Here is a 25616-nt window from a genome sequence, read left to right on the forward strand (position 1 = left end):
AGGTCACCAGAACCCTCCATGTCCAAATTCTACCCCACCCAGAAGGGGAAGCACGGGCATGTCCATTCCCATCCCCGCATGCCACAATTAATACCCGCATCTTTGTTGTTGATGCTACCTAGCTACACTGAAGCATATAAATAGACTACTCACCCACACACACTTTCTAAAGCACGGATGAGAAAGAGCCGCTTTCTCTATTATTCTGAAGGACACTGCCAGCACGACTGATGTCTGAAACAGGCACAACTACCAAATGTAATAATTTACAAATCATTCTTTAGAACCAATCCCAGCGAGTTAAAGTTTATTAGACACGGCCTCTAGTATTTTAATTTTCCCATTGAAATTTTAACACAAAAATACTCTGTTAGAATAACTACTGCAAACTCCTATTCTTATAAGCTAGTGATTCTATGATTCAAAATAAATGCCCCTGCCTGGCCGGGCGTGGCTCAGGGGTTGAGAGTGGATCTAGGATCCACACGATGGGGGTTCGATTCCCGGTCAGGGCACATGCCCGGTTGCGGGCTCGATCAATAACTCTCTAGTCATTGATGTTTCTCTCTCTCTCCCTCTCCCTCTCCTGTTCTCTCTCTGTAATCAATAAAGATATATTAAAAAACAAAAACAAAAAAACCCCCCCAAAACAAAAAAATAAATGCCCAGACCTTGTTTAATATACAGTGCTGATTCAGCATGCTCTGTGCCTCTAATATTTTCCTTTCAATTACAATGCACTGTAAATAGACACGTTTTCTAATCTCCCAGGTGCTGCCTTATACTTTCAGGCCATAAGAGCCAGGATGCAAGTGTACAGAATATTCTGGCACATTCTCTCCCTTATGGGGCCAAGGCACTGCCCTGTAGATGTCTTTGGGAATGGATACTCTCTGGGGCTGCCCCAAGTTGAGGTTACTGGGCAGTGCACTGTTCACTCTGGTTCCTCTTTCTTTGCTGCTGACGTCCTGTAATCCTTAAGGGCCAAAGAAAGGAAATGAAGTGAAGACACAAGGAACAAAGATTGAGAGTGGAAGATAGACTTGTAAGCTATACAGAGACTGAAGAGGCCTTTGAGGAAATACCAGAGGCAATTAGGGATCCTCTGACATCTAACCCAGGAGCAATGACCTACAGCTCTAAAATCCACAACACCGAGGTGAGCCACAGTTTGTGGTGGCTCCAGTGCCCCCACCTCAGTGAGAGCCCCAATTCTTGGGGCAGATCTTCCTAGACTGTGAATGAAAGGTGGTGATGTCCACAGCAGTGCCCGGGCATGCTGGAAATTGCTTTATAGAACACTGGCTTTTGGATTTCCTTCTCAACATGGTTTATAAAATTATGAGAGGCTCATTCCACTCTACAGTACCGTGTTTAAAATAAAAATTTTAATTTAACCTCTAAACTTTTATCACCCGTTGTGTGAACAAGCTTAAATCCTCCACAAGAAAAGAGTGATTCAACTGGCTTCTACTTGCACTACTCTCAATCTTTTCCTCTTTTGTAAATATATTTTTACAAAAATCTTTTGATTTTATTTACTTACCATATCAAATGTCTTAAGGACAGAGCTATAGTTTAAAGCAACAACACTTTTCCTACTGACATTTAAATTCAGCACTTAAACTTGGAAACCACAAGAATATTAAATATATTAATACCCATGATGACGGATCACTTATAGCCCAATGAAGATAAAGGCATTAGGGCTGTTCTGCTAACGTACAACCCAAAACCATAACATGGGGTAGTTTTAGACCAGGACAATGAACCGTTCACTGAAGTAAATCTTAGCTTCAGTACCTGAAAGGCAATTTTAGAAGTGTCTAGGAGAAGAAAGGCCCGGCTGACGTCGTGCATGGAGAGATGGGGCAGGACAGGCTTGATAGTTAGTTTACAGTAAGAGATGCACAATCAGTGGAGAGGGTAATAATTTTTTTCTTGAAATTTGAAAACCATTTGTTCTGATTTCTATTAACGGCAGAAATCCTAATTTCCCCACCCTGAGGGTCCAAGGAACCTAGAGATTCCTGGTCAATGCCCCTTACATCCTAGATAGGTTTCCTGGTCAACCACTTGGGACCTCTGTATCCTTACCTAGCAAGTACTTAGACAGTGGGTAAGTTCTTTAATAATAGGCTGTGGTAAACATTTTTAGTTATTTTTGAGTTTTAAAACACTGGCTCCAGGAAATGAAACTAGCTCATACTACCCTCCAACAACAACAACAAAAAACTAAATATAATACAATTTTAATTTTTTTAAAATTACAATTCCACTCAATTCAACAAAGTTAAAAAAATTGTTCAGAAAAGATTACTTATAAAAATTCAGCATCAAATGATTCTCTGCATTAAAATATGAGTTCTATCATAGCGTTACATACAATTTCTCTAAATGTTGACACGGGTATTTTAAGATTAGCAGAAACATTTTAGGAAACAATGGTATGATTTTACCACAACAGTTCATTAATATTCAAGGCATCTATAGGAGACTTCTGAGTTTTGTCAAAAATCACCCAAACACGGACAACTTTAATATGAGTAAATTACTTTTAAAAAATGAAAACTTTATTCAAACCAAAACAAAATGACTGCTTCTTATGGAATAAAATGGTTCTATCCTAAAGGGCAATAACGGTATGAAGTGGAGACAAGAGAGTCCAGGAGGGTAGAGGCCGAATTCTGAAATCCAGGTTCTTAATTTTGCTTTTATTGTCTGCTGCTTTGCTGAGCCCACAGTTCAGTGGAGTTCATAATTAATCAGGATCAAAGGATTACCAACTTAAAAAAAATAACCCATCCCTGGAGAGCTCTGTCTTCTTCTCCTACTTTTCACTTTGAAAGCAGTTTTTCCGTTTTTACACACCCTTCTAAAGATAGCATTTACAATGCACATTTAAACCCCCAAAAGTCAGCTAATGGAAATTACTAAACAAATTTAATAAATTACTAAACAAAATTAACTCTCACCACATTAAAGTATACATGTAATAGAAAAATTGGTACTTTAACACAAATAGCAAGCGGGTTTGTTTAAAGTTAATAATCTCTAACTTGGGTCTTTAAATTGCTGCCCTTGAACTTCTGTGCCTGACTTTCTCAGAAAATTGTTTTTTCTCACTGAACTGGAGAAAACAAAGGAAGAGCTTACTTAATGATCCACATGCTAAGATGCTAAAAGAGAAGCCCACTAATCTCTGTAACTTACTTTGAGATGCATAAAAAAGTAACAGGGCATCTTGGATGGAGAGAGGGAAAGAGGGATAGGCACCTGAGGATAAAGCAATAATAGCAAAATGCTAATAGCAGACAGGAGCTGGTGAGTGTTGATTACGCACCTCTTTCAGCAAAATTTTTGTTGAAAAAACTGAAGACTTTCATAAGGAGAAAAAAAGAAAATTTATAGTGTGACATTCTAAATGAAGATCAACAGGGACCCCAGAAGATGCCGATAATGACACTGAAAGGTCCAGTTATTTCTCCTTGCAAGATCCAGGACACACCTCCCATTTTTTTACCTGCCACCTGCCATCCCTTCCAATCCCCAAAGCAAACCACGGTCAAAAGGACGGAAATTACTTTAGCAAACTACTTAATACCAAATTCTAAACCTACAAAATCCTTTACAAGCCAGTCCTTAATAAGACCTGTTCTCAAACAAAGGGAGGCGATAATTTAGCCCACAGGCAGGAAAGTTAGCATGTTGTGCTAGCAATAGGCTGAGTGGATTTTAAGAGCCTCCCTATATTCCAAAGGATGTGAATGGCAAGAATTACCAATTCACTTAGTTCCCTTTCTTCTAGGGTTCTGCCACCTTCCTCATCAAAGAGGAAAGGCTTAACACGAAGAAACATAGCAAGGGAGCCATCTGTTCTCTGAAGAACTCTGGATATTTCTTCATTTACCAGGTAGAGGCTGGAGTAGAGGTGGGTCTGCAGGTGGACTTTAGGTCTTTGACTAGGACTAGTGAAGTCACCCAAACAAGTTAGATACCCACTTTTTAAGCTAGAAAGAATTGTAAAAACCATCTGCCCTAGACCCCTCACTTAGATGACAAACCTAAAATCCACCCTGGAGGAAGAGCTTGTTCAAGGTCGCTGGCACGGGAACAAGAAAGGAACTGAGTTCTGCTTTCTATAGACCGCCCTTCTCCCTGGCACTTTGTTTTAAAGGGAACCTGTGTTGTGGCAAAGGTTCCAATATCCAAGCCAGGTGATCTAGGAGATATAAGAGAAGCTATTCTCTTTAGTCCCTTAAAATTTACTGGATAGGCAACCAACTGTCAAAGAAATTATAAGGAGAAAAGAAGAGGTATTACTAATGAAACAGCCACGTGAAAAGAAAAAAAAAAAAGTGGGACTGGGGGGTCCTGCTCAGCTTGGCAAAGTGTCCCACGGACAGAGGCAATCCTCATTTTTGGATCTATCAGTGTAAGTCGTGCAGTAGGTCAGCAGATTTACCCTCTAGAGCACATCTCCTCCTCACTCCCAGGTGAGGCACCCCAGACTCTGCTGGTCAGCCTCAGTTTCTTCATATGTAAAATGAGGGGTAGGGGCTCAATGAACTTTGAGGTCCCTTTTAAAAATTGTGTTACACACACATAATAAAAATAACATGCCTTTAAGAGTCCTTTAGCTGTGCCAGAGGGCTTGGCAAATTTAAGCCACACAAATATTCTACAAAAGCAGATCAGAAAACTTCAGCAGTAAAATGGCAACCGAAAATATCTTTTGAATCGAAAAAACCCCCGAAACCACAAAGACCTGAAACCACGACAAACTAACAGATATGTTCTCTCAGTGCAAGTGTTATTACGCAATTATAAAGTTCCCAGGGGTGAAACTAGTCTACCAAAGTGCTTTGAAAAAACAAGAAAATGTTGAAATTGAGTTTTAATAAGTTTAATAAGAACCATTGAGTAAAATAGGTACAACTTCACAATCTGACTGGGTTTACACATTCATAAATGTGAGATTCTTCCCAGTCACACAGAAGAAAATCCCCAAGACTTCATGGGACAAATGCAGGCAAAGAAGAGAAGAAAGGGGATCTGCCTCTTTTCTCCCAAATAGTTCATCTATATGTTTTACCAACTGACTTGAGACAGCTGCTCAGTAGCAAAAGGTAATGAAGCAATTGCTTAATTTAAAAATGGGGAAAGACATTTATTTGCAGACCTTTGATAAAGCAATTCTGTGCACTTGGAGTTTCATGTTGAGTCTGGGATGCTTCAATGACACAAATGAGTTCGTGTCCAAAAGCTTTTTTGTAAATCAGTTGTTTGAAATTGGAATGTAGTTTCCCCACAGGAAAAACAAACGAGTGAGCAGTAGGAAAGTCTAATCAAGTCCTAAAATACTTGAATCACAGTTCTATTTCCAAATGGTTTTTATTGCCTACTGAGAGTCTCCTTAAGAGAAACCTCTTCCATCTTCCAGTGGGAATGGCCTGTTCTATTCAGCTCTGGCCAAGCTTTCCTACCTGGGTATGGGGTGGGAGGAAAGGGCAAGCAAGGAAGAATTCTTAAACTCCTGATTTAGGCTTCACTTTGGTGACCCTGGAATTCGATACCACTGGATTCTGAATAGCTCTAAAAAGAGCAAACCTAGTGATCATCTACTAATAAGATTAAGAAGCCTTTACACCTAAGTAAGCAAGCCGTCAAACCAAAAGGAAAGTGCTAAGTTATAGCAATGGTATCAGCATCAACACTATTGGTTAGGAATTCCAAGTAAGTGTCACCGGGGCAACTGTTCTTTTATGGTGGCAATGACTGCTGGTGAGCAATTAGAAGGGCAGGAACAAGGCAAGCTTCAGGCTCACAGACAATTAGGCAGCAGTGGACTCTTGACTACAGAGAGGGACAGGATTTGACCTATGAGGGCCATTTCCTTCTGAATTATTACAAAACAGAGCCATTCACTTGGTACATGTGCTTCATTAAGTGACTTTCCTGCCATAAAAGAGCTGGGCAGTCAGGAGAATGTGTAGACCAAGTAGCTATTAAGTTTGCTCACAGTTTAACATAATAGTCTTAAAACAGTTTAAATTGTAGGAGAATATTCTAGCTTGATTTCAAAGAGAGCTTCCGGGGAACACTAGAGCTATCCCCACATAACTAAGGCTACCAGCTTGTGGAAGGACTAGAAGCCGTCTGATTTCCAAGTCTCTTGGTCTGCACAGATAACTGAGACCTTTGGAGGCTAAGCTGCTGAATTTGGGCTTTCCTGTCCATCACCAACATGCTTACGCCAGGAAGTCCAGTCAAGCTTTAGGTCATGCATTCAGTGGTGGCTAAAGACCACTGTCCACTGCCTGAGGCAAGACAGCCAACTAGCCACGGCCAACTTCTCCCACCAGGGAGCTTTACTGACCAGGTGGCAGTCTGTATGGCCAAAGAGATGCAATTACACTACCCTGAAGCCATGCTGTCACTGTAGTCTGTCATTTAATATCAGAAGAAAGAATAAAAGTGCTCCGTCTTAATGTTTGGTCAAGAGGAACTACCCACAGCTCATTTCCCTCACTGGTGTGCTTCAGCCATCTCTCAGGACTAAGCTCACCTGTAGGAAAGTCATGATCCCTGAAGGCACTGTGAATACGTCATCTGGGACTGAACATTGCTACATACCCACCCAGCCATTCCTTACAGTGAGCAACTTGGTATATGGAAGCTCTTGTGTAAACCAAAAAGGCTAAACACCAGACGTTAAGACATCATGGCACTTTTTCTTGTATGTTTGCATATAGAGAATTAACCCTGATGTTTATTGAAAGTCAACGCCTATCTCAAAAGGCAATTAACTTCACATCCATGTTCACTGTGGCATTATTCACAATAGTCAAGAGGTAGAAACAACCTAAATGTCCATCAAAGGATGAATGGATAAAGAAAATACATACAACAGAAAATTTTTCACCTTGAAAAAGAAAGAAATCCTGTCGTGTGCTACAACATGGATGAACCTTGAGGGCATTATGCTAAGTGAAATAAGCCAGTCACCAAAAGACAAATACTGAATGATTCCACTTTTAAATTCTGCTATCTAAAGTAATCAAATTCACAGAAACAAAGTGGAATAGTGGTTGGGGAGTTAGTTGTTTAATGAGGATAGAGTTTCAGTTTTTACAAGACGAAAAGGTTCCAGAGATCTGTTGCACAACATGCACATAGTGAACGCTAATAATGTACAAAAAGACAATATGAGAAACAAAAAGGGGCCACCTGAAATAGATACACTCAAGAAGGACCCCAAATTCATAAATTTTGGGCTTTGACAAAACAGTATTTCTGTAGTCCTTAAGAAGTAAACATTACCACCTCCCCCCCCCACACACACCTCTCCCCTAATCTATGAAACATTCTTCTGTACTATGAGAAACAACAAATTTGCAAAAGATCTCAAGGTAACTATAAAAGGGAGATCTTGTGCTTTAAATATAAATGTAAATGTGGCCTATGCTCTGTTCCTTGGGATACAAGACAAAATGTACATATGAAAAACAGAAACATTTCCTTTGTAATGTGTTTTACTGAGATAAAAATGGCTTCTTACAAAGTCATCTCAAAGAACAGAAGCCAAATTAAGCATAATAGACTTTCCCCTAATTGTTAGCTCTAAAAATTCCCCTAATCCTCAGCCATTCCATTATATTCTAATAGAATGCTCATCATGTTTACAATATACGTGACAGAATACCTAAAAATATTTATTAGTCCCTTTCCATTTCTTCTATTCCAACCTCAGTTTTAAGATTATTTTAAACACACACTATCGTGAGGATTTTCTAAGAGTTCCATTTCTTCTTCATGGGGGTTGGTGATGTTTTTTAACTTTTCTCAAAGCAGAAAAAGGGGCCATTTTATTTTTCTTTGGAATAAGTTCCTGCCAGATTTTGCACACTGCAGCTCTTTGGCGATGTGATGAGAACACATGCCCACCCACAGTCACTAATTTTGCTCTTCACCCTTCCCAGGCAGCCTTTATGACACATGCTGTCTGTGCTCCATTTAATGGAATTCAAGAGGCCCAGTCAAACAGCAGGCCCCCGGGGCCAGAGAAACCCATCTCTTCCACTGGATGGGTACAAGGAACATGTGTTTAAAAGAAAACCACAAAAAAGCCCAACCCAGGCTTGGACACCTCCAATCTGAAAATCTTTACAACTATATGAATTAACACTGAAAACGAAAAGTCATCTCTTGGGTTGAAATCTGGGAAGAGATAGTATCTTGTTGTGGTTCCTTGCACACTGAGCTCTACGAAGATGAGACAGCTAACTCCCCGAGCTGATCTCAGAGTGTGCAGCAAGGAAGGTAGACTGTCATGCTAGCCAAAAGCTCTTTCTAAGACGGCTGAAGTGCCAGCGTGCTTCTGAAGCATTTGCTTTCCCTGTGGTGATCATTAGTCATGAAGAAACGCTGGTGATTAAGAATCCACCTAGGAATGGGCATGATTTCTATAACTGTCCCACGTGCGACCTAAGACAATCTGGACACAAATATCAATGCAACCAAGCAGTTAGCAAATTTATCCCTGGAAAAATGCTCAGGACTAATAAAAGTCCATGCTGGTTTGATAAGAGAGTGGTCATTTGCCCCATTTACATGTCCTTAAGAGTGGGATTAATGCTCTACAAAGGTTGTTCTGTACTTGTTTCTGGCTTTTCTGAGCTACACATGAAAGTCAATTATTTCCAGATAATGCTACAAGATTCAGCTAAGTGCTATTAATCACACCCACTGTGCAGGCAGAGTGACCATAAACCCCGGATGTGGGGGGACAGTGTAACAGCAGAAGAATGGGCAATGGACAACAGACAATGAACAGGTCCAGCCCTCCCCAGGGGGTGATCACCACGCACCCACCCTTACAGCAGGAGCAACTGTGGATTCTCTAAGCAGATCTCTCTAAATACAAGTAAATATTTTTAAATGTTGACAGATAATCCATAGTGATTTTAAATAAATCTGTTTTTATTAAATGGATTACTGAATGCACTACAGCTTTGAGTCATTAGAATATATTTTTAATAGATGCTAAAGATTGGGAAAACTATTCTTGATGTTTGCTAATCTGTTTTACTAAAATATTCTGGACTCTAAGCTTTGGAGATTCAAACACTGATGGCCACTCCCCTCAAGGAACAAGAAAGGAAAAAGGAAAAAACAAAAAACACCTTGCACAAGGTAGTGTCACTCTACTTGGCTCAGAAAACATGGCCATCAAAACTATCAAATGAACTTTTGTGTAGGGCAGTTCTTTCTTGATATCCATCCACAGAGATGTTGAAAAACCAAAAGGGAATAGCTAAGAGTTGCTTCTATACAGAGCAATTAGTGTCTCCAGATTATAGACTCCAGTAAACCTATGAATAAAACAACCCAGGAGGAATCCACTGCCAATAACAATAAATCCCCACTGAAGAGGGAACTGAAACAAGGACAGGGCTAGGCCCAGATTGTAAGCATTCTTTAATTTAACACTACCCAGCACATAGCTCTGAACACAGGCGGCATCTCAACATCTATCGATCGCTTCCGAGTTGAATGACATGATACCCTTAGTACTGGCTGTGACTCTGTATTCCTTTGCCCTCAAAAGGAGGGGGGATCTAAAAACCATGTGGTCACTCTGGGGTGATGGCTCATGGTGCTAACAGCAAAGGGGCCTCTGAGGAGTGGCAGCCCCAACCGTAGGGGTGATTATCACTATCATTGCTGAATCGCAATGATGAGTATGCCCTGAGTGTGTAATATAACCAAAGCTGAACAAAATTTATGTTGCCCCAAAATAATCTGGGCAGGACCCGAGTTAGTCTCAACTACACAAATCACAGGAAAGCAAGACATTTTCACAGAAAATGCCAATAAATCAAGAACTTTAAAAGATACGTTTTCATATACCTGCCTGTAATCATTTTCTGTAGGCCTCAAGGAAAAAAAGATATAATGGAACCTAAGATGTCAGCAAAATCAGAGCAAATTACATATTCTGTCCTTAGTCTATATTAAGTCACATTATTTTCCTGATAACTTTTGACAAAGCGAACCCCGAGGTGAGTGTGGCATTCACCAAAGCTTCGAGAGAGAACCCCATATACCTAAGATGACAAAATTCAGGCTTCAGTTTAAGCTAACATTTTTGAAAGCCGCTTTTCTTCTACAGCTTACAAAAACATTAATGAGAAGGAATAAAAAGGGCCCTCACTTTGAATCCGAAGCATTTTTTAATATCACCAAATGCTATTATTAAATAGGCACTTTGCATGTATACACACATGTAAAAATAAGCACTACAAATGTGGGCAGGAAAATTCTTAGCAAAACCCCCACATATTTCAAATACTGTCCTTCCTCATTATTGTCCTCTACCATAATTAGCACGTTACAGCATAACAGGTGGCTTTCATTTATAGAATGCAAAATTAATAAAATTTGGAGATAGTCCTGTCTCCAAAAACAAATTGCCCACTGTAAAAAAAAAAAAAAAAAAAGCATACCCCTCAACCTACAAAACAAACAAAAACGAACCAAATAAACAACCTGCATGCTGACTTTCCATATTATCTAAATTTCTAAATGTATTTAAATAAGTAAATTTAATATATTTACTGACAGTTTAAAATACAGATGCCTCAAGGAAAACAAGACATTATTATGGGCTTTACAAGAAAGGGGAAGAGAAACAAAGGCTGCCTATTTTTCCAGCTTGGTAACCCCATATATGTTTAATGCTTTCTGAGTGATAAGGGAAGTGCATCAGAGATGGAGCTGCTCCAAAAATGCTAAATCTTAGGCAAAATTGTGGGCAGTTGTGTTATAGGTTGTGACCCAGCCATTCTGGACAGACAGACCAGAAAAGTATAAATAGTACAGCTTCTGTCCCTAACAAGTAGGATGCAGAAAGTATTTTTTAAAAATACGAGGAGACACTGAATGGACTGTCAACACACAGAGGAATGTTTAATGCACTCAAATAAACAAGATATGTGCCTTAACTCGTCAGGCATTGTTTAAATTTAGTGAGTGAGGAGAGAGAAAGAGGGTCAGACAGGCGACACTGCCTCCCAATTATGCAGAGCAATCCTTCAGAACACGTGAAAGCTATAATTAAATGTTGATACCAAGCCCCCACTCCCCCTTCTCCCACCTAGAAAAAGTTAATGCACGAATTCAGTATGAACAAATTATGATTTGTAAAAACAGACATAGTCACTCAGTAGGGGAATAAAGCTTTCTTACATTAAGTCATGCATCTTGAAGGCTAGGAAAAAGCACCATATTGAAAAAAATCCAACATCATAAATATAATAGTTGTAATTTGACCATGTCCTTTAGCTCACCTCTGCTTATTCATTTTTTTAAAACTTTTAAGCTAGTCTCCCAAAAGGTATATCACCTCTGCAAGCTGTTTCCTAGGCAGCATCTTTTAAACTAAGGGCTTAACAAAGGGGATGGGGTAAGTCCATTGCTATCTGAATACCTAAGGAGAAATTTGTTTTCAGAAAAGGAGATGAGTGGACAAGAAATCTGTGTCCATCAGAAGACCATGGTAACCTATGTGTCCTTGCACGTGGACACACCACACACAAACACACACGCTTCAGTTCTTCATAAACTGAATGATTTTTTCCTCCCTTAAACAGTGGTGAAAGCAAACACTGGAAAGGTTAGGCAGAAAAGGAGAAAAGAAAGTCCATGTAAACAGTGAGCACATACCTGCCGGGTGGTGCCATTTCCTCTACATTGTAGAGCCCAAGTGCTGGGTATTAGCATTATTGCTACTATAAAGCTTCCGATAAAAATGGACCGTTTCTTGCGGACCTGAGAACCAGCTGGCTGCTTGAGAAGTGTTTTCCCCCATATATGATTCAGTCTCCTTGAAAAATATACTGCATCGTACTGGATGAGTCATCCGAGGGTTAGTCCGCATTTTATAGGCCTGTTGTGTCATTACTCACATTCAACATCCTGCTTCTCAAAAGTGGAAGCTGGAAGCCTGACAGCTGACAGATGCTTTTTCCAATTAAAATATTGTTTAAAAAAAATTCCTGTAAGTTACAATTATCAATCATTGATGATACTATGAAATGCCCCGGAAGCGAATGGCATAGCTCAATACCCGAGATTAGAGTCTGTAGAATCACAAGTGCAAACTGTTCACCTGCTCCCACCCCCAATCCAAATAATTCAGTTCTGAGTTGAGAGAAAGTCCCCTTCCCCTTTTAGGCTGTTAGTGAATTAGTACAGGCATGGCACCTTATTGATTCTTATGTTGTAAGGTTACCTGGTTGCAGGAGCTTTGTAAGAACTGCACATAAATAGTTTGGTCCCTGGATATATTTTCTTAGGTGGGATAGTGGCACTGTGCTTATAAAATGTCTACTTTTTAGAGAAAGTATGTTAGGGGTGAAATGATAAGCTCTCTGGGATTTGTCATGAAATATTTTAGCCAAAAAAGGCAGGGGTGGGAGGTAAGGAAATGTGGCAAAATCTTGATAACTGTTGCACCTGTGAGGTGAGTCTATAAGGATTGGTTTATTCTCCTTTTGAATAGCTCTGAAAATTTTAATAATAAAATGTTTTTAAAAATAAAAATTTTCAGTCTAATTTGTACCCAAACAAGGCACTTTTCAAGTTAGGTATGAACCTGCCATATGTGTGAGTGGGTACCTTTTACCCAGTGCAATCAAGTGGCTCTGTGGGCAAAGGAGAGCCAGCCAGAAGGTATGATACACATGTCCCAAGGCCACTGTGAGGGCTGCATCCACCCCACCCCCCACCCCACAGGCAAATGCTTGGTGCTAACTCCTCCCAAGACTGTCTGGTGGTTGTTCCTTCTGCTTTCTTTGAAGACACAAGTCCTGGCCTCATTTGTGAGCTCAATGTTGACATAACTAGGGAGAGGTGACTATTTCCAGCTTCCTTATATGGCTTTGGAAATGCTCCACAAGAGGTTATGTAAGTCACATCCACAGTCCCCTTACACCAACAAGTCTCTTTGTAATGTGGCACAGTGTTTGCACGACTCACTTGATGCTCATACTGGGTTACTTAAACCATCTGAAGGAGGAAGAGAGCTTTGATTTCACGGCGGAGAAACCCAGATATGGAAGCTCCAAGGTATGTCAAATGAAACCACTGTTGAAACTACATGTCATTAAAAAACCCTCTGTGTTGTTATGTTCTGGAAGCATGACAAGTCAGCACAGAACACTTAAAATACAGAGGCCCCACTAAAGTCTAGGACCTCTTGTCTGCTCCCTTTAGTTCTGAAACTAAAGGACAGAAAGGTGTGGCAGGCCAAGGCTCCTACCTCAGCCAACGGCCAAGCCCCCTCAAAGGACACTGCCCAAAAGGACTGCAAATTGGCTGCAAACGGTTGTGACAGTCTCTACACAACATCGAATGACAACCTCACAAATCCGGACTGATTTAGGGCTGTGTGTGGGCCTGAGGACGCCTCCCTTGGTTCTGACAAATTCTTCCCTCGTAAGGACTGCAAGCTACACAGGCTTATCAAAATGTTCCCTGGCAATTTAACAATAACCTTTCACACACTTGCAAAGCATGATTTACCTAATGCAGCAGGTAGAATTAGGGAAATTAATAAACTTCTAGCCTAATGTGAGTTTCTGAGTATTTTAAAGAAATAAATCCATAGTTCATTGAAAAAATTTTTAATTCAGATTTAACTAATTAAAAATACAAAAGTAATAGCAACAATAATATATGCGCAAACAAAATGAAAATAAAGCCAATGTGGTAACATGTTAAAGGGTGAAATGGGTATAGACAAGAGCTTTGTACTATTCCTGAGACTTTTCTGTAAGTATAAAATATTTTAAAATAAAGTTAAACACAAATACATAACTTCTGCTACCGCCAAAAAAAAAAAAAAGAATTTTACGGTTTAATAACTACCATTGTTGCTGCTGCCACCTTCACCCATTTAAAAAAATCTTGACCATAAGGAAATTTACCAGAATGTAAGCACTGAGAAATGCCTCTGGGTTAGGGTGTCTCAAAGGATGTTCCTTGCAAACAATTCTATAAGAGGCTCCAAAAACAAAACAAAAAACCCAAATAAACATTTCAGGAAAACAACATACTATATCCTCGAAAATACTGTTTAAGTTTGTTTAGTCTTGTATTTCACAAACTTATCTGACCACAGGAAACCTCGCTTCCATTACTGTTAAAGAAAGCACTTTGGGAGATGTAGGTGAAGAAATACGGGATATCTTTTTGATCTTTTGCTCCTTCTAAGTTTCCTTCAGAATATACTATCACAACAAAAAGCCTCCAAACTTGGTTTCTTGCACGCTAATGACCACTGGCAGCCAAACAACTTGTATTATGGGACGATCTAGTCTCCCCTGACCACACTAGAGTGGCCTGTGCCTAAGACCCCATCAGTGGCAGCCAAGGAGCCTGCACCTGTATGTACAATGGGGCGGACAGCTCATGGTGGTGTTGGTGTTTCTGGTAAAAGGCAGCTTGGCTGTTAAGAAGCAAAATGAGCCTGGAAAACACAGCAGAACATGGCTTCCAATTTCTTTTAACTCACTAATGGACCCTTATTTTAAAAATTGCCATGTATTAATTTGTACAAGGGATTTCTTTTTTTAGCTATGATCTGCCTGTGTTTTTTAGAGGGGCTAAAGTCCAAATACTGGCTAATGTGAAGATACGAAAGCAAATGTGGGTATCAGTGATGTTAGTACTGTAGGCTGTCCTGACTCAAAATCCAGCCTGGCCAATACTTACATTATTTAGCTTCTCTAAGCCTCTGTTTCCTTATCTGTAAAATGGATATAATACTATTAATAACCTCACATAATTATGCTGTATGGCATAAATGTGATCATTCACAAATACTTGGTATAGGGCCACATACACAGCACTAATTAATTCATGCAAACAATGATAAAGATGTTGTAAGTTTTATGAATTTAGACTGTCAGGGGTGGGCAAATCACGGCCAGCCACTACACTGGTCTGTTTGCATATCGTCTATGCCTGCTTTAGTGCTACAGAGTTGACAAGCTGCAACAGACACCACATGGTCCCCAAAGCTGAAAATATTTACTATCTAGACCTTTACAGAAAAAAGTCTGTAGACCACTGGTGATCAACATTTGAGTGGATAAGATCCAGTTCTTTTCCCTACAGAAGTTTTGGTCATTGGTCCCTTATTCTGCTTAATGCCTCAATTTAGAATCAGATACACAAGCATTATCTATGGTGATCTGGTCCACATGCTTCCCTCACAACACAAAACACATACCATAGCGTTCTCTCTCATGGTGGGTAGGAAAATCTAGAGCCTGAGGTTGCCTGCTGGTCTTTCTGCCTCCCCTACTGCAGACACCAGTGACCCCAGCTGATGTGTGCAAGTCCAGAGCCTGCCTCCCCTCCCCCAAGTCACATCTGTGCATTATGTCGAAACCACATGTGTCCCCAGAGCTTGAAGCAAGAGGTGAAAGATGATCTGGAAGAGGCATTCAGGAAACTGAACAAACAGAAATGAAGGATGCTTTCAAGAGGCTGGACAGCCACGGCAGGATTAATACAGCACGAGGGGCCTTCACAAATGAGGGTTGCTACAACACCACCACTGCCAACAAGAGCCCAGGAACAAGACTGGGGGCCAACCCAGAAAAATAAAGAACACGCCTCAAATGCTGGTCCCAAGATGCATCCCTACATCCAATCGTGCTGCTTATTTTCTTTGGCAGGAAAACTTGTTTATTTGGGAAAAATGAACCCACAGCATTAATGGATAATGCAGGTGAAGGGACCCCTGGGACTTTTCTCTGGGAGAGGAAATTTGAACAAAAGAAACCATTCTAATTGCTTCAGTTAGTTCTCTTACAAAAAATCTTAGCCAGCTGTTCAGACAGAGATTAAATCTGGGGTGTACTTAGACACACAGTGTCTTCCTGGCAGTCACTTGTTGCCTTACTGGCAAATATCAGTTTCTTTGCAAAGTCAATCCAATAGAATATTGCACATGTTAAATACTAAAGTAGATGATGAGGGCTGGGGCTGGTCAAGAAGAGGGGGGGAGGCAGATGATTTCTATTATTACCTATGAGGAGCAGGATTTCAGAGACGGTACAAAAATCTCACGTGAAGCCAACTTAGATTTCAGCTGTGTCCCCCAAAGTGTAACTGGCTGGCACAGGGGTAAGATAAGCCTCTCTCCAAAGCTCATGGTTAATTTGGGGATGTGCAGCTTGGCCAGAGTCAGAAGACCTTCACTAATTAAATGCATATGGGCTATTATGCTAAGCAGATTTAAAATAATAATAGGAGACCCTATGATGTGAAGCCCTTTCAGAGGTAGGCTTATAGATTCAGCCAGGTTTCTTTACAGAAGGGTGAAAGGAACTCACATTCACCGAGTAACCCCAAGGTGTGGGGTGTTCTAAATGGTTGTATCAATGCACCTACAATTTTGTTCCTGATCTGTGTGGAGCAAAGGGGGCTGAACTACCAGGTTGACTTGGTCTAGACAGTCTGAATCTCTAGAGCACAGCATGTTGTGCAAACAGGCCAGGATTGGTAAAAGAGGAAGAAGGAATCTGAAATATATCAGGAATATGAGAAAGTCACTCTGGGAAATTATGGAAGGAGCCAATGGCTTGATAGAAAGGAAAAGGTGGTAGCATTCAGAGTTCTGGGTACAGGCATATCTCATTTTATTTTGCTTTGTTTTTTTGTGTGTGTGGTGTGTTTTTTTAAGAAATCAAAGGCAAGACCCTCCACCAGCAAAAGGATTATAATTCGCTTTATTGCAGTGGTCTAGAACCGAACTTGCAATATCTCCGAGGTATGCCTATGTATGTTTGAGTTGGAGCTGGGTGTCCACTAGAAGACCACTGTACCCTTCAAGCCTGGAGAGCAAACAGGGCAACAGAGCCTGACCTCAGAGACCTGGGCTGCAGAGAGAAACCACGCCTGGGCCTAGGGGTGAAATTTTAAGTTCAAGGGATGAGTTTGCCTCAAGATCTGGAGAGTGAATATAGAGAGTTCCTAAGGGGTAACCATTTAGTGTATTTAATATCTGCCAGGCTGAGCACTGAGGTCTGTGTTTGAAATCTGCTCAAGGTTGGATGGTTTACTCAAGGTGTACTCACACCATGAATATCACTGCACACACTGAGATGCTGGACCCAATCTGACGTCAGCCTAGCTCCGCCCATTCTGTTGTTCTAACTTCAGCCCAGGTTAGACCTAAAGTTGCTCTAAGGCTGTATAATTCCAGAAACAGTCTTCAGAAAAGAAATCTATCACTCACCTTGATGTTGCTCACAAAAACCTTATCCAAGACCATGGAGCTTTCCAGCTAAGCAGACCTTGAAAGTGGAAGCCACCTGTTTGTCAGATGGCTCTGCAGATATTCAGCTGTGGACATAGCAAGCTCCTCTGAGAACTCTCAACAATACTCTTTAATCATTCCCCTATGTAAATAGCACACATTATTAGAGTTAGAAATCCTGCAAATTCATTCTGTTGCGAGGCAAGAGCTTGGGCCTGGCTTCACCACTAGTTATATGACCTTGGGCAGAATCACTTATCTTCGTAGTGCCTCAATTTCCTTGTCTAGAAAGTGTAGGGCTTGCCCAGCCGGGCGTGGCTCAGCGGTTAAGCGTCGACCTAGGATCCAGGCGAACAGGGTTCGATTCCCGGTCAGGGCACATGCCCGGGTTGGGGGCTGCAGCCGATCAATGACTCATCATCGATGTTTCTGTCTCTCTCTCTCCCTCTCCTTTCCTCTCTCTGAAATCAATAAAGATATATTTAAAAAAAAAAGTGTAAGGCTGAAATTAGTTCAGTCTCTGAAGCTCCAAAATTCTACAAGGAATGATTGGTAACAGCTAAATGAGAAAGCTGCCTAATAATACAAGTAGACAGAGAAGAGGGAGGAATAGAAAGAAAGCTGGACAATGCTGTTTGGATCAAGACCAAGGCACTGGCAGCAAAGCTATATTCCTGACCCTAAGCTATATTCCTGAATCTAAGAGGCCAGACTAAACTAACACACAGGCTAAAAAAATTTTTTAGTTGATTTGAGAGAGAGAGAGAGAAAGAGAGAAACATCAATTTTTGTTGTTCCACTTATTTACGCATTCATTGGTTGATTCTTGTATGTGCCCTGACTGGGGATCGAACCCAAAACCCTGGAGTATTGAGACGATGCTCTAACCAACTGATCTATCCTTCCAGGGCCTAACATACCAGTTTAAAAGGATGCAGATCTCACCCCGAAGCTAGAACTGACTTTTCCTTACAAACATTAGTCAACGGTATCAGCTAATGTCAACATGAGCTATGGCTGTATCATACGCAAGCACTGTGCCTTACAATTTCACAGGACCTTTACCCCAAAGACAGGGGACAGGGAAATGGAGTCCGGCACACCCTCATCTCTGTCTCCATGGCAGTTAGCACCACGATCACAGCATTCTGTTACGACTTGCATGTCACCTCTGCCATCAGACTTGAGATTCTCAAGAAAAGGTTGTCTCCCTTTTTCTTGTTTACTTTTGTAGCTCAGTGTCCAGCAAACTGTAAACCCTTGGCAGGCTGAATTTCTTTCATTCATTCAACAAACACAGATGAAACTTTCCTGGCTTAAATAGGGAGTAGAAATAAAGATATGAAGGAAGGAAATGACAAAGTTTGGAGCAAACTTTTGTAATGTGTATTTTTCTTCATTACAAAAAGTGATGTTTACTGTGGGATATTTAAAAAATGCAAAGAACAACATTCACCTGAAATGACCTCTAGGTGGTAGAATTTAAGAGCATTACAAGCATCTATAGTTATGTGATGCAGGCTTGCTAATTGATTGAATTCTTTGCCACTGTCTGAGTCCCATTTAAAAAAATGGCTGGGAAGTAATATTTTTCTATTTTTTCATTTCTGATAAAAGCAAAAGGTAATATGTGCAGGGCTTAGCAAGATGTCTTTTCCCTGCTTTAGCACTCCAGAAGGACAAATAATTAATCAGTTTATGGGTTTCACACATTATGGACCTTAGATATTGACTAAAAAAAACTAGGAGAGCAGCCTAGAATTCTAAAACAAACCTGAGAGAGATCTAGTTCTAGACCAACCACACTTTACAAGTGAGAAAACTAAGGCCAGTGGTCAAGTTTCTTGCTCAAAAGTGATAGGAGCCAGAACTGGGCCCAAAACTTCTGACTCTGAGTCCATTGTTCTAAGAATTACCTACCTGGCTAAAATCAAATTCTGTCACACAGTTGACTTTTGGTTTCTGAAGAGCAATCAGAGGTGATTCCAGAGCAAGAAAAGTAAATGATGGTGTCCAGAATATTTACCTGCACTACAATTCTCAGGTGCCAGATTAAATAAATCATCAGAAGGGCAGCCAAAGTCACTTGTTTCTCTGAAATTGTTCCTGACTTTGCCATAAACATTTTAGTTCTATCAGAAATTTTAAAAATAAGCCAGTGAACCTGAGTTAGGGTTCACTGGTCAACAGACTGCAAACTATCAGATCACTGACTCTGGCACAAACTTCGTCCCCCTGGTTCACCTGAAGGCACGGTTGGTGAGCATCCAATCTGCTTCAAGTATCTCCCTGTTTCAGGAACCCCTAGAAGTGGTCACAATAAAACTTGCATGAAGAGGAGAGGAAAGGGGAGAACCCAAAGTAGCTCCCCCAAGGAAAGAACCTTGCTTTGCATGGTAATTAAGATGAATGCCTTACCAGGGAGTCTTGTAGATGCACAGTTAACCTTCCAAATTCAACACCGCCCTCTCAGCAAGAGAACAGAAGAGTCTCAGTTCATTTAGAGAGAGAAGAGGTTCTTCCTCTCCATGAACACATCTGCTGGAGTTGGCTGACATTTGGGGGCCCACTATCCATGTGCCTCTCCTTGTCCACTGCTACCCTTGATGTGACTCTAGGGTTTTAAAATGCAGTACAAACTCACCTGCCAACGTGGACACTTTCTAAGTGCAAGCCAACAACCTCAGCTGGAGCTCTACCACACGCACAGTGATCCTGCCCAAGACTGGAGGAAGGGGAGAAAGGCTGTATGCTGGCCTCCAGCAGAACTGCTAAGGGGATTATAACCACAGGCGATTTTCATTGTGGGTACAGCTCTCCTCAAAAGAAGAAGAGACCTCTGGGAGAGAAAACAAGTCCCTGATCAAACCTCAACCTGATCAGTACTCACCCCTAGGACAGTACTCACTGTAGTACTCCTTCAAGAAAGAAAAGGGACCGAGGAAGGCTTAGGCTTACCCACTCTCTTCACTTAGCTGCTATTTAGAAGGACTGCCTTCAAGTTTCATTAAAAAAGGCTCAGATGGCTAAAAGGAGCGGGGGCGGGGAGGGGAGACAATGAATGTGGGTTCCACCTATTTTATAGACTTAAAAACCAAAGAGTAAGCTCCAAATGCACAAACACATAAAATAGGTATATTTGTGGCAGAGCCAAGAATAGACCCTGAGTGCCCTTGAAAATTCATCTTGCAGAATATGTTTAAATAAGGTTCACTCCCACATGCTCTTTGTTTCAAATCTCTCCAAAGATTCTCTCTGCCCCTCTTTCTCCACTGGCGAGGGAGAATTCTTCTATGGATTTCATTTGTTTGTTTCCTGTGAGCCCTGGAGGAATTGTCCCTGATACTAAGAATGTGCCAAATGTGAAGAGCAAGTCTTAACATTAGAACATTCCAAGCTCCCAGGGTGGGACCAGTTCAGCTCAAAGAAATTTTACTACCACTCAGCAGAAGCTGGAAATAAATACAAACACACTGACAAGGTGGCTCATGGGATGCCAATGGATAAGCAAGACTGCACAGAAAGACTGGAGGGGAAGGGAAGCCATGCCCCCCACCTCAGCTCCTCCCTCGTGCCACCTCCACGGAAGACAGCAGCTCCCTGTGCTGGAGGCAGCCTGCCTTCCCTGTCCCCTACATTAAACTTCAGATGTTGCCAGTTCAGTTTGTATTTCAGGATGAGGAAGGAGAAAAGCCTTCGGGCTTCAGAATAGAACCAAATATTTATAATCACTGCTGAGCAAGGCATCATGGGAAGCATATGGCACACATCCATGGGTTGGTCATAACCTCACTGGCCATCTCAGAACAGATTCTGGGGTGTTTAAGTACAGGCAAGCAGTGGTCAGAAGCTTATAAAATAGACTAAATGAGCATAATAGATCACTAATATTTCTTCTTTTTAATTTAGTTAACTGTTCTGCATAGGTAATACATTCGTGATTCATAATCAAAATATAAAAAGGTATACTCCACTACATCCCATTTGCCCTGTTCCTTCTCCCAACCAACAAGTCAATTGCGACCACCTTTTAAAAATTTTGTGTGCATCCTTCCAGGGTTTATGCAAATATAAATATGCAGTCTCCTCTCACCCTTTCTCACAAAAATGGTAGTATATTATTACCCCTCAGAGATTTTTCCATATTGGAACACACAACTAACTCATCCCTTTTTAAATCTGTACAATATTCCACTATAAGGATGCACCATGATTTTTTTAACTAGTCGCTTATTAATGAACATTTAGGTTTTCCTGAACCTTTTGCTACTGAAAACAATCCTGTGATAAACAACTTTATATATCAAAGTGGCCTTTATATATTAAGATGTGTGTTTACTGCTCTGTAATTACCTGACCATTAATGCAAAGAAAAGAAGAAAACTTCGAAACTGCAAATCCCAACTGAAATCAAGACAAAGCCCTTCTAAAGTGAAAATATGGTTATGAAAAAATAAAATGAGATTTTGATTTTGTACGATGCAGACGTGGAAGGAGTGAGGTAGAGTTTAACTATTCAGGTTGCCCATTCTCCATCTTTATCTTCCTCCTGCTCACCTCCCCAAAGTCTTACCCCTCATTCATCCTAGGGAACACCCAGGCACCTGCCCCTTTAAGAAATTCTGACAGCATTCTATCTCATAGAGGGTGGACACTGTAGTGTCTGGTGCCACCACAGAGGGCAGAAAGTAACCCTCTCCTTCCCCAGTCATTATCTGGACCTGAACCCAGAGGTCCAGCTGGGGGTGAAGCCACAAAAAGCCCTAGGGAAGCAGGGCTGAGCTGCAGTTGGCCAGTCCCTCTGTCAGAGCACAAAGCCCCAGGTGACCCCCAGAGGTAAGCAGCGAAGCAGGACCCCTTGGCAGAGCCCAGGGAGGAGCCCCATAGGCTGTTCCAGCCCTTTCCAGCCACTGCCTCCAACAAAGGAGCAGGAAATTCAAAGCTGTCAATGGAGCTGAGTCATACTCTTTCCACAGGCCTCCTGATGGTTCTATTCTAAGTTTACCGAAAGGAACATGCCTTCAGGCAGGCAGAAACAGAGCAGCATAGAGGTGTGGTAACTGGGGCCTCAATGAGCATTTCCTCCATGGCAGGTCAAGGTCCCACCAGAAGGGCTAAGGGAGGTAAGGGAGAGAGAGAAACCATGCTGTACATATAAGCGGAGTCAAATGCCACTGACACCTCTTTTCAGCCATGTGCGTGCATCATCACCTGCGTGTGTACAATGACTGCCTTAATCACCCTGGGCTTCAAGTCAAACTACTAAAAATTAATTGTACTTGTTGGGATCCTAATTGGAACAAAACAAATGTGTCAAAGCAGTTTTTGAGACAAACTGGAGAAAACAGAACATGGATTTGTTATTAGATGAGATTAAGGAATTACTGTTAATTTTATTAGGTGTGATAATGGTATTGTGGTTATTTTTTTAAAGTCCTTAACTCTTAGAGGTACATACTGAAGTATTTCTGGATAAAATGATGTCTGGGATTTGCTTTAGAACACTCCAGCCCACCTTCCCCCACCAATAAAGAGAGAGATAGAGATAGAGATAGAGAGATAGAGAGAGATAGAGAGAGAGAGAGAGAGAGAGAGAGAGAGAATGTGTGTGTGTGTGTGTGGTGGGGCAGAGAAAACAAGAATGACTCTGGGTGATGAGTACATGGGGTCTAGTATGCTATTCTCTTTACCTCCGTGAAGTTTAAAACGTTTCATAAGAAAAGAGGCTGTTATTATAGCCACATGCCACTGAGACCTCACTACTACCCAGAACGAACAGTTCAGCTCCTGAGAGTTGTGCCTTGGCCCCAGACAATTACACCAAAGCACATCAACTAAAGAAGTAACTGCACCAGGAGATTTTTCATCCTGGTTCTCAAACTTGTCTGCACACTGGAGCCAGCTGGGAAGGGTGGTGGTGAGGGGGGTGGTGGGGGTGTGTGTGTAACTTGGTGCCTGGTTTAATTGTTTGGGGCCCAGCCCGAACTTCTGGATTTTCTCAAAGTTTCTTAGGTAATTCTAATGTACAGCAAAGTTTGAGAATCAGTGCTCCAGTGCTCCAGGAGCCTAATAGAGTGGTTCAGGAAAAAGTCAGGGGTAACTATGAGAGGACAGTGGCAGCTGGATGCTCTCTGCTCCTGCCTATAACCCCCTTGGCCCAATTATTTGTCTCTCTAGGGCCCCATGTCTGGGGTCCAGGCCAAGCTTCCCTGAATTACTCCTGTGATCAAGTATGACACTAGAGCTATGGTAAAAGCTAGAGACTTGGCAAATAGATTAAAACCAGAAGTGGGCCTACTTTAAATGCAGACAGGAGATGACCTATTATCAGTATCAAGGCTGTAGTTCATGTCAACCATTTCATTGGTGGTTTCCTTTCACCCATCTGAGCATTAGGTGCTAATGTGTATCTCACTGAAATCAACCTATGTTAACTACAGAAAAGCTCCTATTTTAAGAGGCTGAAGGGTCTTGGGCAGCTTAATTTGTTCTAGCTCCTGAATGCTGGAGCCCTAACAGCTGGCTTTAGTCAAAGCAGAGAGCAACTGGCAAGCATCCTCTTAGAGCACAAGCCTCACCTCACAAAGGGACAGGAAATTTTCCTGCAGCAGGTGGCATATTCTGATGTACAACTGTGGGACTCTGCCCACTTTCTTGTGGCTTTGGGGTTAATTTTGATGTTATTCACAGGGCCTTGGAAGAGGTGGAGGTTTACATCTGTTGAGGCCCTCCCTCTATGTAACTCCTCTGACCTTCCCTTACAACAACCCTGAAGTGTAATTGTGTTCCCATCTTACAGGTGAGATAAATGAGGCCCAGGCAATCCTAGTTATGACACCACACTCAGCCAGGCAACAGAGAGCAGAACTAGTGTCCAACCAAATCCCAAAACCCCACTCTTTCCACAGCCACATCCTCCAAGATAGACATTAGGATATACTGAACGTGGCACCTCTCATTTCCACCTGTAGGTAATAATCCAAAGGTTCAGCCCTTGTGGATGAACCTATTAGTCCTATTAGTCATCAAGAGCCTGAAGATACAAAACCCTTGAACTTTCTTCCATGGGGAAATGCATTTTCCCTCCACCCCCAGTAAGCTAACTGTTGCTTTCTAGCCACTCAGCAGTCCACACGGAAGGGGGAGTGCCTCTCGCACACCCAGCTTTAAAGTCTTGGCTGAGGACACCAACCTGAGGGCCCCTCCCTGGACACACTCACACTTTAAGATTTGAATTCTGTGTATCATAAAGCACACAGAGACCTGGAGTGCAAGTTAACCTAGGTCCAAAGCCAGGTTTTGGCCTCTGCTCCTTGGATGCACAAAACCTGCTACTAACTAGCCCCATCAGCAGCTACACAAAGCTCAAACACAAGGCCAACTCGGCTGCAGGTGTTACTTGATACAGTAGGTGAAAATAAGACTCATCTTTAGTTCAAAAACAGAACCTTATGTCTTGGTAAATGTTGCCCACTCACCCCCAAACCCCTGCCTTTAAAGCTTTTGCCCTGGGAGACTTTACTAGTGTTCCAAAGGTGCTGTCCCAAGTCAAAAGCTGCCTGGAACCCTTCTTCCGGAACTGCCTCAGGGCTAGCCTTACAGTAAATGAGCCAGCCATTAAAATTAAAAATCAACCCTGGCCAGCATGGCTCAGTTGTTGGAACATTGGCCTGAGCACCAAAGGGTCACGGGTTTGATTCCCAGTCAAGGGCATGTACCCGGGTTGCAGGTTTGATTCTTGGCCAGGTAAGGGCTCGGTGGGAGGCAACCAATCAATGTGTTTCTCACATCGATGTTTCTCTCTCTTTCTCCCATTACCTTCTTCCCTCTCTTCCACTCTCTCTAAAAAACAATGGAAAAAATATCCTAGGGTGAGAAAAAAAAATCTTTACTTTTCAGTTAATCACTCATTTTTAACTTATAGTGGAGCCATCACCGAAGCTTATTTTCAACTTATTCATCAAACTTAGCTCTAATGACCTGAAGGCCATTTATAAACTTAAAATCTACCTTCACAATGGAAATACTTAATATCATCATCTTTTTTCCTCTGAAGAGTTCCAAAAAGGCTTCTGAAAATGTTTCAAGCAAATGGTTGGAAGATCAAGTGTGCATGGTGCCTCCTGAAGTGAGGTCATGGCTTTGAAAGATACAACCCTCAAGTACAAAGGAACATATTCAGATACAAAGGGATCCGTTCTGATATGTTTGCCTTTAAACAACAAAAACTGAGGCCACATGATCAGATCTTCCAGTACATTTTGTGTAAGACTAATCCATC

The 25616-nt window shown here is 41.5% G+C and overlaps 1 protein-coding gene across 3 annotated transcripts in view; it reads right to left on the reverse strand.

The window, feature by feature from the left end:
- Positions 1-25616, reverse strand: part of SPRED2 (sprouty related EVH1 domain containing 2) — a 104743-nt gene that overhangs the window by 36950 nt on the left and 42177 nt on the right. Inside the window, exon 1 of one of the 3 annotated variants that reach the window (XM_081157016.1) lies at positions 11728-11897. The exons of the other annotated variants lie outside the window; for them this stretch is intronic. Coding sequence (XP_081013142.1) covers positions 11728-11744 — 17 coding nt within the window. The 5' untranslated portion in view covers positions 11745-11897. Of the gene's footprint in view, positions 1-11727; positions 11898-25616 lie in introns of those variants that run through there. 3 annotated transcript variants of the gene reach the window in all.

The sequence above is a fragment of the Miniopterus schreibersii genome (genome assembly GCF_964146895.1).
Source record: "Miniopterus schreibersii genome assembly, chromosome: 13".
Taxonomy (NCBI): domain Eukaryota; kingdom Metazoa; phylum Chordata; class Mammalia; order Chiroptera; family Miniopteridae; genus Miniopterus; species Miniopterus schreibersii.